Here is a 14,213-nt window from a genome sequence, read left to right on the forward strand (position 1 = left end):
TCTGGCAGGACTCTTTCTGAAGCCAGCTGTGCAGAGGATGTGGGGATCAGGGAGGACCCCCTGTATCTTCAGGCCTGTGGGGTCACATTTTTCTTGCCATATTTGTTTCCTGCAAGCTCTCTGGTTCATGGAACAGCTATTGCTAAAAATGGCTTAGGTGTGATTTTCTTCCAAATCATGGTCTGATTTGGGACCTAATTTCATGAGTTCAGTCATCACGGATATATAAGAACCTGGGAACTTCCCAAGGACAGGGTTTTGTTTATTCCTTTGCCTGCCCAGTTGAACTACTGAGCAGGGTCTGAGGACAATGAGGGGCTAATTTGAGGTACTTTATTTAGTCTGTGTTTTTCTTTTTGTGACAGCATGAACTGGGGAAGGATCTCTAGGGCTTGGGGGAGAGTGGACAGAGCAGGACAAGGACCAGGAAGAGGGAGAATGGCGGTGAATGGGAGTAGTCAGCCGTCTAGGAGTGCCATGGTGGACATGTGGATGGAGTGACAGCAGTCTTTTCAGGAAGGAGGGATGGTGGCTTGAGGGCCTGGAAAGAAGTAGTTGATGTGCTGGTATATGGCTGTGATCCCAGCATTCTGGTGGCTGAGGCAGGAGGATTGCATGTTCTAGACCAGCCTAAGGTAATACTGACATCCTATCTCAAAGAACAATAAGAAAAAATATAAGAAGCTCTCGAGCACACACACACACACACACACACACACACAGGCACACACGCACACACAGGCACACACGCACACGCATATGCGCGCGCACACACACAGGCACACACGCACACCACACACACATAGGCACACACCGCGCACACACACACACACACACACACACACACACAGGGCACACACGCGCACACACACACACAGGCACACACGCGCGCACACACACACACACACACACACACACAGGCACACACGCACACGCATATGCGCGCACACACACAAAGAAGGAAATGGGTGAAGTGGAGTGGAGAACCCAGAGAAAGGCAAATTCCAAGGAAGACAGAGGACAGTGGGGAGGGCCACCCTGAGCCACCACTTTCTTAACTCTGGTTCCTGAGGCAGGGTTGTGGGGAACCTGGTCTGAATTGAGCTTTCTGCATGTTCTCACTTCCTCTCCTTGGGGGCAGTACACCCAAGAAGCAGCCATATGGTGACGTTCAAAGATCTACCAGTGAATCCTAATTTGTTATACAATTTAAATTCTTAAGAATTCTAGTAGATTCTGGAGGATTTTAGAATGCCTTTTAAATTTCATTTTTAATTTTTTTTAAGATTATTCATTTTCATGACATTTTTTCCCTTTGAGGTTCATCTTACTGTAGTCCAGGTTGACCTGGAACTCAGTCATGTACGTCAGGCTAGCCTCAAGCTCATGGTGATCCTGCTTGAGCTTCTCAAGTGCTGGGGTTACAAGTGCGAGCTATCAAAACAAGCTTTTTTTTTTCTTGAAACAAGGTCTCATTATGTAGCCCATGCTGGCTTTTTACTTATAGCCCAGGTTGGCCTCAAACTCATGGCTATCCCCCTACCTTAGCCTCTTGGGTGTTGAGATCCTAAGTATAAATAAGCCACTGTACCTGGATTTGGAGAAATTTTGGACATCTCACTGATGTTTTTCAAAAGGAAATTTGTGGTCTTACTTCACCCTCAGAATGGAGTTTAAGGAGATGACTTGTGTTATTTTTCAGTCCAGGATCCTGTCTACAGCCTCTGACTGTATGCGTCTGCATGTCTTTTTTTCAGACTCCGAGTGGCAGCAGGATGAGTGCCGAGGCAAGTGCCCGGCCCCTACGGGTAGGCTCCCGGGTAGAGGTGATTGGAAAAGGCCACCGAGGCACTGTTGCCTATGTTGGAGCCACACTCTTTGCCACTGGCAAATGGGTAGGCGTGATCCTGGATGAAGCAAAAGGCAAGAATGATGGCACTGTCCAGGGAAGGAAGTATTTCACATGTGATGAAGGCCATGGCATCTTTGTACGCCAATCCCAGGTAACTCACCATTCTTGCGTGCGTGTGTGCGTGCACATACATCTATTGCTTGTGCCGCTGGCATGTAGGTACTCCTTTTTCCTTGGTGGGACACAAGACTGTGGTTGGGAGAAGGGAAAGTCACCCTGTACTCCAGCTTGCTTGGGAGCTCAGAAGGAACCCATATTACAGGCATTCTTGATCTGACTGCAGTCTGTTCTTTGGCTTCAGATCCAAGTATTTGAGGATGGAGCAGATACTACTTCCCCAGAGACTCCTGATTCTTCTGCTTCAAAGGTCCTCAAGAGAGGTACTAGCTATACACTAAAGTTGCATCTTCACATCCAAGTTTTCCGCCCATCTCCTGTCAACAGGGCGTCAGCTTTGTGCTCCCTTGTTCTGTCCTCCCCATCCCACTGAAGGGGTCTTTACCCCTTGCTCTCTGTATAAATATACTTTGTTGTTATTTGCCTTCTACAGAGGGAGCTGATGCAGCCGCAAAGACCAGCAAACTGGTGAGTAGTTTGGGGGGTGGGAGGGAGTAGTAGAGAGAGGAAAGGAGGGAGGCAGGGAGGGAGGGAGGGAGAGGGAGGGAGGAGGGAGGGAGGGAGGGAGAAAGGAAGACCCGGGGCTAGACAGGTCAAAGCAGTAGATAGGTCTGAACTGAGCTTCTAGTCCTGTAACCTCCCCATGAAGGACACGTTTTGGGTATGAGTTGCTACATCAGTGCTAGACTAAAGGTGGCAGGAAAAACTGTTAGGGGCAAATGGGATTTAGCTGAGGGAGATTGGAAGGGCAGGCCTAACCCCAGTAGTGTTGCCAGCTTCCTGCCTTCTGGTATCCAAAGATGCCAAGACCTGAGGGTTTTAGGGCAGGGCAAGGTGGAATGTAGAGGGAGAAGGATCTTTTGCTCACAAGTGTTGTTAGATGCATACAGAGGGTCCTTTCCAGCTCCCTGTGATGTGCTCTGCAGGTGGTTGGGAGGTAGGCCTCCAGCTTCTCAGAGCTGGGGTGAACATCCTAGAAGCTGGTCCTTGAGGGACCCCTTCTTTGCCCAGGGCTTGAAGTTTGCCTGACTTCCTCACCCTTGCCTGTGTTCACCTCAGTTGGTATTAACGTTTGTGCACAGGATGTCTGGCCAGGCAGTCTGTTGTCTAACTCTGCCCTTTCCTACTCCTCACGCAGCGGGGACTGAAGCCTAAGAAGGTGGTGTGTTTACTGTTTGGGTCTGGGTGGGTGGGTGGGCTGTGAGCCCGTCCTGCTCTCCTGCATGTCCCCCACCCCCACTGCTGCATGCATGTGTGTAACCATGGGGCTGGCATGGCCAGAGGAAATGGCAGTTTGACTCCCAGAGTACCTTTGAGGGGGAATAAGGCCGTGAGGTTCAGGGACCAGGCCAAAGACTGGACTCACCAGAGACAGTTTCTCCCTGCTCTAGACCCCCCCAGTTAGACACTCCAGGTGCCTAATGGCAAATCAGAGCAGCTGGTGTACAGTGAGGTCTCACGTAGCCAGGCGTAGTGGGGATGGCAGGACATACTGGAGGGATGGAGCTGGGAAAATATAGAATGGTTGTACAAGGAGGAGGGGATCGGACCACTGAAGAGCAGTCAGGAAGCCACAACTTTGCCTGCCTGCCTTTCAACCAGTGCTGCCACAAATGCCCCACCCCCGGCCTTTTACTACCCTCCCTAGTCTAGTATGTGTCTGAGGTCCATCCCCCCCCTTTCACAGACTTTTCTTTAGGTCTTTTGAGAGGGTCTCACTTTGTAGCACATGCTATCTGGAAGTCCTAAATCTGTGGCAGTCCTCCTGGCTCAGTCTCCTTAGTGCTGGGATTACACGTGGGTACCACCATGCCCAGCTCATCTCCATGGACTTTTAAACACTTAAGTTGCTGCCATGACCACTTCCTCACACCAGCCCTTGCCTTGGGCCTCTGCCCAAGTTCTTTCTGCCCTGCATGTGCCTGTCTGAGCCATGTGTGCAGTACTGTGAGCTCCTTGTTGCCAGGCTGCCTCAGGCCTCCCTGATGTTGCATGGGAAGCTTCTGCATTAGGATGATGGGAAGGGGGAAGAAAGCATCTTTTCAACTCCTGATGGGAGTTTTGCCATGGTAGAGGCCACGTGCCAGTAGTTGTTTTAGATCCTGGGTCCTGGCTCCCCGCAGGACTAGGATTCTAAGGCAGATAATGCTCTAAAGGGCGCTGGTCACATTCCAGATGCATGGTGCTTGCTTCATTCATCCCTTGATTTTTGTGTTGTGATTGGTGTTCCAGTTTCACCTCAGGTCCCTGGATAGTAGGGCATGAAACTGAAGTGTGACACTGCAAGCTCTGGCTGCAAGCTGACATGACCCTGGTTAGGGGCGTGAGCAATGTCTATTTCCTGGTGCTTACACTAAAAAATGTCCCCTGCTCTCTCCAGTCTTACACCCAGGTGATTCAGTCAAAGCATATCATTTAGCCAGAGTTGCCCTTGTCATCCCACATGGAACAGGGAACTAGATCCAGAGCAAAAACCAGTATGTGTGTGTTCACTTGTATGGGTGTTTTGCTTCCATGTGTTGGTATACCATGTCTAAGCAGTGGCTGCAGATGCCAGAAGAGGGTGATAGATGCTCTTGGGACAAGAGTTACAGATGGTTGTGAGCTACCAAGTGAGTGCTTGGAATTCAAACTGAGTTCTCTGTAAGAGCCATTAGCTCCTCCAAACCAGTGTTTTGAGAGGGAGAACATAGGTACCTCTCAAAATACCTGCCCTTCTTAGAAAGTTTTAGACACAAGCTTTCATCTCTGTGTAGCTTGGAGAGGTGAGGGAAGAGCCCAACACTATAATTAGAGCTGTTGCTGCTGCCAGTGGCGTGTCCCAGGGTTCCCTAGTCACTGTGTACTCTTCAGAGCTGGAGCTGGGCGCTGGAGGGGTGCTCTGACTGTGTTTTCCTGATAAGAGATTTAAGGGCATCTCTAGTGTGTGTAACGGAAGTGGATGTGATGGGGGTTGTCAGGGGCCAGAATGTAATCATGAGGGATTGATGGAGCCGGCAGACCCTCTATCCTGTCCCCAAATTCCCTGGCTCCGTAAAGTGCCGTTTCTACAGTGGCCCCTGGCCCAGCTTTTTGAAGCAGGGTCTTGGAGGGGAAGAAGAGGGCGGAGCTAGAACCTTGTATGACAGGGAGGAAGGACAGCTTTGCGCAGGACTTAGTCCCATCCGGAGGAGGAGCCACCCGGTTCTGGGTGGTTGCTAGGTGACATAGGACTGGTAGCTCCACCCCCATGGAGCTGAGGAGGGTGGGTGCATGACGTCAGGTGGAGCTGCTGCTGCTGCTGCTGCTGCTGCGGCCACTGAGACTGCCATCAGCTTAAGCTGGCGACCTGGGCCAGGCAAGGCTCTGGAGCCTGCTGGAGCCTGCCGGAGCTCGCAATCGTCTGCTGTCTTGCTGCACACCTGCCAGGGCCTCTGTGTCACCACAGCAGCCTTTTGCAGGCCCGGAAGCAAAGACTGCATTGTTGGGATTTGATGCACTAATCTCCTGTCTCCGCCGCCTGTCCCTCCCTCCCTTCGTCTGTCTTTCCTCCCTGTGTTTGTCTGCCCTTCTCTGTTCCTCCCTCTCTTTCCTCTCCTTGCTTTCTGTGGTTTTCTGCAATGATGAGACAGGCACCGACAGCCCGAAAGGTACTCTTGCTTGCTCTGGTCCTGCCGCCGGGTTGCCAGGGCGATGGAAGCAGGCTGCTGGGGTGGGGGTGGGGGCTGATTGACTTCATCAGTCTACCTGGCGGGGGGAGGAGGGTAAGGGTGAGGGGGGGCAGGGAGAGGTGTGTGTCACTACTGTGCCCCACCCCTGGACATACATTTCTTGATCTACTTGCTTTGGGCTCTGATTGAGTCTGTTCTAGGCCTCGCAGGCTTGGGCTTCAGGCAGTCTTTACTGCAGACTCACTTGGGAGGGTTTCCAGGGGTCCAACCTGAGGCAGCAGGCTAGGTGTATCAGTGCTTGAAGCAGGCCTACTTACCAGCCTTCGCTTGTTCTCCCAGCCTCCCGTCTCCTCAGAGTTTGTGCTAGGGAGTTAATCAGGGTAGGATGAGGACCCTAGAAGAGTTTTTGACTCATAGCCATTGTAAATTAGTCCTGACTAGAGGGGTGGACATTGGTCTTCTTGGATTTGGTGTCTGCTGAAGCAAGCTTAAGCCAAATCTTGTCTTTGCTAGAACCCTGAGGCACAGCTAGCAATCCTCTGGGATTTGGAGCTAATTGCCCCTTTGCTACTTCGAAGTAACCCAAAGGCCTCCTGGGTGGCTTTTAGAACAGTGGTTCTTGTGTGCTCTGATCACCCTCATTGCTTTCCTCCAGCTGGGAGGGTTACTTTGCTGAGCTGTGGGCTTTTACTGATGCAGTATTCATAATCCTGACACCTGAGCCCTCTGCCTTAGGGATGGAGCCACCCAGACCTGAGGGGCAAACACACACACACACACACACACACACACACACACACACACACACACACACACACACGAGATAGCCTTTTTCTTAGGAATTAAGTTCCCATTTCTGGGTGTATGGTACTCTTGTCATGGGCTGGGTCCTAGGGTGTCCTCTCTAGAGTCTAGCACTTGATGGAAGAGGCTGACTTGGGAAAGTCCTTGGGAGTGATGTCTGGGCGGGGCCTCTAGGCTGGAGTGGGAGATCCTTCACAGAAGGCCAGTCTCTGGAGACCTTCTTACCAGCTGCTGCCTTTGCTCTCCTGTGGCTCAGCCTAGAGACAGGACTTCTGGGATCTGCAGGGTATCTGAAGGGGTGAGGTCTACAAGAGTTGAGTAAAAATGAGGGTAGGAACAGGGCAGCGGGAGATGTGAGTTCCTGGAGTAGGTATGGTGGTGATTACCTGAGGGAGGCAGTGGGATGGGGTTGGTGGGGCTAGCCCTGTCTGTTGCCGCTTCTGCTCTCATTGCTACCTCTGTCCTCCTGCCATGACCCTTTCTTTCCTGACTCCTTCTCTTCTGGCTCCTGTTGCCTGTCCAGACCACAACTCGACGGCCCAAGGTGAGAACAAGCAGGTCTCTGTAGGCCACGCTGAGTGCACACGCGTCTCAGGCATGTGCATGTATGTGTACACGCATGCTAGCAAGTCAGTGTTGTTTACAGTGTACAGAGGGGAAGGGCAGCTTGCAGCTGGTCACTGAACCCTCCTGGAAAAAAACGATTTCTCATCCTTTTTTTTTTTTTTAAGTTTTATTTTTGTTTTATGTGTATGAATGTTGCCTGCATGTATGTATGTGTACCATATGTGTGCCCTCAGAGGCCAAGAGGGAGTGTCAGATCTGTTGGGAGTTACCATCTGAGTGCTGGGAATCAAACCTGGGTCCTCTGGAAGAGCAGCCAGAACTCTTTAACCGCTGAGCCGTCTCTCTAGCCCTGGCAACTTCTAATCCTTAAGAGGCCATCTTAGCTAGTTTGATTGGGTAGGGGAAGAGCAGTAAGAGGGGTTATGGCTAATCACGACAGCTGTGACCGGCTTTGAAGGGTGAGATTAAAAGAAGTGAGGATCTTGGCAATGCACCTGGTGAGGGGGTAAGTTTCTGAAGGCCTCAGGGTAGGAACATGTCTCTGGATACTGTGTGGTTTTCACGTGTCAGCTCACCAGGAGAACTTTGGGGTTCAGCATTGCCAGGGATAGCACTGTCTACCCCTGTGCTTGTGGCTTTCTGGAAGCTGGCCAACTCCCCACTCCAGCCTGGGTACTGTTACTTCACTAGAGCTCTGTCCTGGAGGAGGAAGTGCAGGGGTATACTCTGCCCTGTTTCCAGGGTGGTCTGTCTATAGTTCCCAACTCAGCCCTGTGGCCTATAAGATCCCTTGACATACACCAAATGATGACATACAGCTCGGTTCCCAAGACTAAAGAGGGCTTACCAGGGGAGCAAGCCTGAGACCATACTTTTGTTCAAGCCCTCTGGAACAAAACGTGACAATTGAGAACAATCTCTAATCTGTTCTTTGCTTCTGGAAATGACATTGAGGCACTTTCTCTCTTCTGGGGGAGTTGGACATGGACCCAGCACAAGTATGGGAATGGGAGTGTTAAGAAGTTGCTAGAATGATGACATGTGGGTCGCAGAGGGGAGTTCTGGGGCAGAAGATCCTGCTCTGAAGGTCACGGCAGAGCAACAAGAGTGTGGACGCAGTGCCAAGGGAGGAGCCTTATAATCTTATGTCTCCCATCCTTCCCTCCTCTTCTCCACTGTCCTTTGTCCTGTTGCTTTTGGACTCTGTCATTGTCCCTCCCCTCCCTCTGCATCTTTGGCCTCATTGTGCTTTCATCTGTGCCCTGTCTTCTCTCCTCTACCTCCTTCCCCTGCTCTGTCTCCTCTTTCACATTCCCATTTTCTGTTCTCTTTGTGGCCTGCCCTTGTCCTCTTAATAGCCTACTCGCCCAGCCAGTACTGGGGTGGCTGGGGCCAGTAGCTCCCTGGGCCCCTCTGGATCGGCATCAGCTGGTGAACTAAGCAGCAGTGAGCCCAGCACTCCAGCTCAGACTCCGCTGGCAGCACCCATCATCCCCACACCGGCCCTCACCTCTCCTGGAGCAGCACCCCCACTTCCATCTCCCTCAAAGGTAAGGATAGAATCAAGGCACCCAGGGGCCCCTGACCCCTGACCCCTGACGAGGTGCTGGGAACTTCCCCAGGGTTGGGGAGGACCTGGGACTAGTAGGGACATAGCATGTGGGTATCTCACTCTTGGCTGAGCCACCCTTTCCTTCCTACCTGCCCTTTTATACCTTCTCCATATGTAGCGTGCCGTGTTTTCCTCTTAGATGTCTGTATCACTTGCTATTGAGTCTCAGTGCCATTGAGGGAGATGTTTTTATACATTCTTGTCTTTGCTACAGCTCAGTTTTGTTAGGGTGGGGTGGGGGCTATGCACAAACCATGGGACCCCCCCTCTTGGCAGGAGGAGGAAGGGCTGAGGGCTCAGGTGCGGGACCTGGAGGAGAAACTGGAAACGCTGCGTCTAAAACGATCAGAAGACAAGGCAAAGCTGAAAGAGCTGGAGAAGCACAAGATCCAGCTGGAGCAGGTGCAGGAATGGAAGAGCAAAATGCAGGAGCAGCAGGCAGACCTGCAGCGGCGCCTCAAAGAGGCGCGGAAGGTGGGCCTTGGGATGACGCTGGTGCCTGGGAGGTGGAGGAGCCCAAAGAGGCGAACTGGGAACCAGGCTGCAATATAGGGAGCCTCAAGAGAAAGGGCGGCTTGGGACTCACTGCGCTCCAGCTCCACCTACCTCCAACCTCCAGGAAGCCAAGGAGGCCCTGGAGGCTAAAGAGCGCTATATGGAGGAGATGGCAGACACAGCTGATGCCATCGAGATGGCCACTCTGGACAAGGAGATGGCTGAAGAGCGGGCTGAGTCCCTGCAGCAGGAGGTGGAGGCACTGAAGGAGCGCGTGGATGAGCTCACCACAGACTTGGAGATCCTCAAGGCTGAAATTGAAGAGAAAGGTAAGGGAGCTGGAACAGCAGGGGGTGGGGGGGCAGCTGGTGGCATGAGACCAGCATGGACACACTGTTGCTCTTACAGGCTCAGACGGGGCTGCATCAAGCTACCAACTCAAGCAGCTAGAGGAGCAGAACGCCCGCCTAAAGGACGCCCTGGTGAGGTAGGCCTTCTTCTGTCCCTCTCCTGCCTTGAGTGACGGAGTGCTCTCTGCCATCTCTGTCTTCTCTTTGGCTCCCTCCCTTGCTCCTTCCACTTCTCCACAGGATGCGAGATCTCTCCTCCTCAGAGAAGCAGGAGCACGTGAAGCTGCAGAAGCTCATGGAGAAGAAGAACCAGGAGCTGGAGGTTGTGAGACAGCAGCGTGAGCGTCTTCAGGAGGAGCTGAGCCAGGCAGAGGGCACCATCGACGAGCTCAAGGAACAGGTCTGAGTGCACAGCCCTCACCCAGACCCTGTAGTGATGCTCCTACTGCCCTCTTCCCTCCAGGCCCTCACAGCAGCGCTTCTCCATGTCCTCTCCCTTTAACACAGGTGGACGCTGCTCTGGGTGCCGAGGAGATGGTGGAAATGCTGACTGACCGGAACCTGAATCTAGAAGAGAAAGTGCGAGAATTGAGGGAGACTGTGGGGGATTTGGTAAGAGGAGAGCAGACGGGGAGCAGCAGGGACATGTGCCGGGACACAGAGCAGGGACAGGGACTGACGTCAGACTCTTGACCTCTAACACAGGGAGCAGGGGTTGTGGTAAGGGGACCATTCTGTCCTTGCCGTCCTGACCCTGCCTGTGCCCTCTCCCATCTTTGTGGCATCCAGGAAGCAATGAACGAGATGAACGATGAGCTGCAGGAGAATGCACGTGAGACAGAGCTGGAACTACGGGAGCAGCTGGACATGGCCGGTGCCCGAGTACGGGAAGCCCAGAAGCGGGTGGAAGCAGCCCAGGAGACAGTTGCAGACTACCAGCAAACCATCAAGAAGTACCGCCAGTTGACCGCACACCTGCAGGTGCCTGCCTTGCCCCTGTTCTCTGCAAACAATCATGCTAGGGCTCCCAGGACCCACTGTGCTTCACTGTCTGTTCTCAGGATGTCAACCGGGAGCTGACAAACCAGCAGGAAGCATCTGTGGAGAGACAGCAGCAGCCACCGCCAGAGACTTTTGATTTCAAAATCAAGTTTGCCGAGACCAAGGCTCATGCCAAGGTCAGAAACGTGGGCACCCTGAAGTCAGTGTTGTTAGAGAGTCCAGCCTGAGGGTAGCTTTAGGCTGACAAGGTGTGGGGTTCTGGACTCACAGTTCTTTGTGTGGTAATTGTGGAAGAATTCTGGCCTGGGCTTATCCTCAAAACAAAGGGCCTGGTGAAGCAAGGCATGGTGGTTCTGCACCTTTCCCTCTGGGCTGAGAGCCCTCCTCTCTGTCTTCCTCACAGGCAATTGAGATGGAGTTGAGACAGATGGAGGTGGCCCAGGCTAACCGGCACATGTCCCTGCTGACGGCCTTCATGCCTGACAGCTTCCTTCGGCCAGGTGGAGACCACGACTGTGTCCTGGTGCTGCTGCTCATGCCCCGTCTCATTTGCAAGGTATGGCCAGTCAGTCACATGAGCAGTAGAATCTGTTAAACTTGCTGTGAGCCAGGCATTGAGGATGAGAAAGGAAGGCAGCAGGCAGCATCTGCCCACAGAGTTTACAAGGTAGTGGACATATGCTCAGGCTGTAAGGCCTCAGTGACTACAGAGCCTCTGTGCATTCCTCTGCTGCAGATCAGAAATACTTGGAGAACATACTTGTGTATGTACAGTTGTTTTCTTACTGTTTCCTAAACAGTCCAGTATAGCCATTGTACCACCTAGCTTGTGTTAGTTACTATGAGTAACCTAGAGGTGGATTAATGTATACGGGAGTATGCACGTAGTTTACATGCAGATCCTGTGCATTTTACATGAGGTGCTCAAACATCATGTGTTAGTATATACAGGAGGGGCCCGAAACCAGTCTCCTCCAGATAAGAGAATCTGTACAGGAAAGAGAAGTAGCCTTCTAGTGAGGCAGTTGCAGGTCCATTGTAGGCAAAGGTGAAGGTTACTGAAGGAGTAACATTTAAACTAGACCATAGGTGGCCAGGAGTTAGCTAGGGGATAAATGGCAGGGTAATATTCTAGGCAGACTGTGAGAGCAGCAGCTTTAAAGTCACATGGTTCTAATGCCCTCCATTCTCTTGGTCATTCACAAGCTCCTGGCATCATGACCCTGCTCCTCTGTGTAAGCCTCCTGCCAATCTGAGAGCTCTTTCTGCTTCTCTCCCATGTGATTTCATACCCTCCACATAGTTGTTCAGTGTGTCATGGGTCCCTGGGTCTGTGCTCTTTGTCTTTTCTTCCCGGTTCTAGGATCCTGGTCTTCTCCCTACAGGCAGAGCTCATCCGGAAACAGGCCCAGGAGAAGTTTGACCTAAGCGAGAACTGTTCAGAGCGGCCTGGGCTTCGCGGAGCTTCTGGGGAGCAGCTGAGCTTTGCTGCTGGCCTGGTGTACTCACTGAGTCTGCTGCAGGCCACACTGCACCGCTATGAGCAGTAAGACACATCTTACCCTGTCCCTTGCACCCAGGGCCATGGGTCCGGGATTGGCTGCAACATAGATATCGCCTGGAGACCTTGGCCTCACAGAGCCCTTCTCTGGTCTTCAGTGCCCTCTCTCAGTGCAATGTGGACGTGTATAAGAAGGTGGGCAGCCTCTACCCGGAGATGAGTGCCCACGAGCGCTCCCTGGACTTTCTCATTGAGCTGTTGCACAAGGATCAGCTGGATGAAACTGTCAACGTGGAGCCCCTCACCAAGGCCATCAAGTACTACCAGGTCTGGGGCCAGAGTTCAGGGTTGGGGAAATGGCAGGGCAGGAGGGGAGTTGATGTAGGGTATACAAGGTTTTATGTCTGTGGTTGGCTGCTTAAGACCCAGTTTGCTCCGGTTTTGTTTTTACTGTTGTTTGGGGTAGGTTTGTTGTTGGAGAAGGTAGGCCTAGTTTTTTTTTTTTTGTTGTTGTTGTTCTTTTTGAGACTGGGTCACATGTAACCCAGGTTGGCCTTAAACTTGCTATGTGGCTCCTGATCCTCCTGCCTCCATCCCAAATGCTGTGATAATAGGTCTATGCCATCATGTCTGGATTTAAAAAAAATGTGTGTGTAGTGTATGCACATGCGTGTGTGTATGTGTATCCTTGTGCCACAGTGTACATGTAGAGGTCATGGGACAGCATGAGGAAGTTAACTCTTTCCTTCCACTGTATGTGTCTTGAGATTGATCTCTGGTTGCTTGGCTTGGGAGCAAGTGTCTTTACTGCTGCGCTATCTCCCTGGTCATTTTTATAAGACAGTGTCTCACTGTAGCTCAGGTTGGCCTTGAACTCTGAGGCTTTTGCCTTAGCCTCCCCAGGGCTAGGATTATGGGCCTACATCGCCAATCCCATTTCTCATTTGCTCTGATGGGAACTTGCCTTGTGGTGAAGCCCACAGTGTCCAGGGCTCACACTCTAGTTGGGGAAGAGGACAGTCTCCCGGTCCCTGCCCTCCCGTAGACTAAAGGCTGTCTCTGTGTCATTGCTCCTCAGCACCTCTACAGCATCCACCTTGCTGAACAACCCGAGGACTCCACCATGCAGCTGGCTGACCACATCAAGGTGACATGTGTAGATCAGTGATTAGATTGCTGTAGGGATGAGGGAAGGAAATCAGGTCAAGAGGTCAGCGGAGGAAGAGGACCCATGTGTTCAAAGGGTGGGGCGACTTAGAGATGATGAAGGGACAACAGAGCTCACATCGGGGGCTAAGGCCACATGTTTCTTTCTGCACAGTTCACCCAGAGTGCCCTGGACTGTATGAGCGTGGAGGTGGCACGGCTGCGTGCCTTCTTGCAGGTGAGGGCACATCTCGATCCGAGGGGTTCTTTCTGTGCCACCCCCCATGCCCCCTAGTGTTGATGCTGACTTGGCTCTGCCTGCTTCCTTTTCCTATGTAGGGTGGGCAGGAAGCAACAGATATTGCCCTTCTCCTCCGAGACCTGGAAACATCATGCAGTGACATCCGCCAGTTCTGCAAGAAGATCCGAAGGCGAATGCCAGGGACAGATGCTCCTGGGATCCCGGCAGCGCTGGCCTTTGGATCACAGGTTTAGGGCTGAGATTGTGAGGGAAGGAAGCTGAGCAGAAACAGGAGGGGCCTAGCACAGAAAGATCTGGATCTGGTCATGGGACTGAATTGGGAAGCTAGAAATATGATGCTGAACCAGGTGGGCTCTTGACTCTAGCCTGTCACACAGGTATCCGACACACTCCTCGACTGCAGGAAGCACTTGACATGGGTGGTAGCTGTTCTGCAGGAGGTGGCAGCTGCAGCCGCCCAGCTTATTGCCCCCCTGGCAGAGAATGAAGGGCTGCCTGTGGCTGCATTGGAGGAGCTGGCTTTCAAAGCAAGCGAGCAGGTTGGCCTGGAACCTTGGGCTGTGGGGCTTGGGGAGGCAGAGGCCATTGCGGGCCTTTCACAGTTGCCCTTGGCTCTCGTAGATCTACGGGAGCCCCTCTAGCAGCCCCTATGAGTGTCTGCGCCAGTCATGCACCATCCTCATCAGCACGATGAACAAGCTGGCCACAGCCATGCAGGAGGGCGAGTACGATGCAGAGCGGCCCCCCAGCAAGGTAGGTGGAGGTTTCTGGGGACCCACTGGCCTGCAGAGGTGC

The 14,213-nt window shown here is 52.6% G+C and overlaps 1 protein-coding gene across 2 annotated transcripts in view; it reads left to right on the plus strand.

Moving 5' to 3' along the window:
• Positions 1-14,213, plus strand: part of Dctn1 (dynactin subunit 1) — a 34,314-nt gene that overhangs the window by 13,930 nt on the left and 6,171 nt on the right. For both annotated transcript variants that reach the window (XM_035448604.1, XM_035448605.1), the window contains 19 exons: positions 1,758-2,003; positions 2,214-2,292; positions 2,463-2,497; positions 8,409-8,600; positions 8,939-9,136; positions 9,282-9,486; positions 9,566-9,644; positions 9,748-9,907; positions 10,015-10,119; positions 10,297-10,488; positions 10,569-10,685; positions 10,913-11,065; positions 11,895-12,055; positions 12,169-12,337; positions 13,089-13,157; positions 13,332-13,394; positions 13,496-13,645; positions 13,796-13,957; positions 14,040-14,171. In XM_035448604.1, the coding sequence (XP_035304495.1) occupies positions 1,776-2,003; positions 2,214-2,292; positions 2,463-2,497; positions 8,409-8,600; positions 8,939-9,136; positions 9,282-9,486; positions 9,566-9,644; positions 9,748-9,907; positions 10,015-10,119; positions 10,297-10,488; positions 10,569-10,685; positions 10,913-11,065; positions 11,895-12,055; positions 12,169-12,337; positions 13,089-13,157; positions 13,332-13,394; positions 13,496-13,645; positions 13,796-13,957; positions 14,040-14,171 (2,649 nt within the window). In that variant the 5' untranslated portion in view covers positions 1,758-1,775. The remainder of the gene's footprint in view (positions 1-1,757; positions 2,004-2,213; positions 2,293-2,462; positions 2,498-8,408; positions 8,601-8,938; positions 9,137-9,281; positions 9,487-9,565; positions 9,645-9,747; positions 9,908-10,014; positions 10,120-10,296; positions 10,489-10,568; positions 10,686-10,912; positions 11,066-11,894; positions 12,056-12,168; positions 12,338-13,088; positions 13,158-13,331; positions 13,395-13,495; positions 13,646-13,795; positions 13,958-14,039; positions 14,172-14,213) is intronic.

This window comes from Cricetulus griseus, chromosome 8 (genome assembly GCF_003668045.3).
Source record: "Cricetulus griseus strain 17A/GY chromosome 8, alternate assembly CriGri-PICRH-1.0, whole genome shotgun sequence".
Taxonomy (NCBI): domain Eukaryota; kingdom Metazoa; phylum Chordata; class Mammalia; order Rodentia; family Cricetidae; genus Cricetulus; species Cricetulus griseus.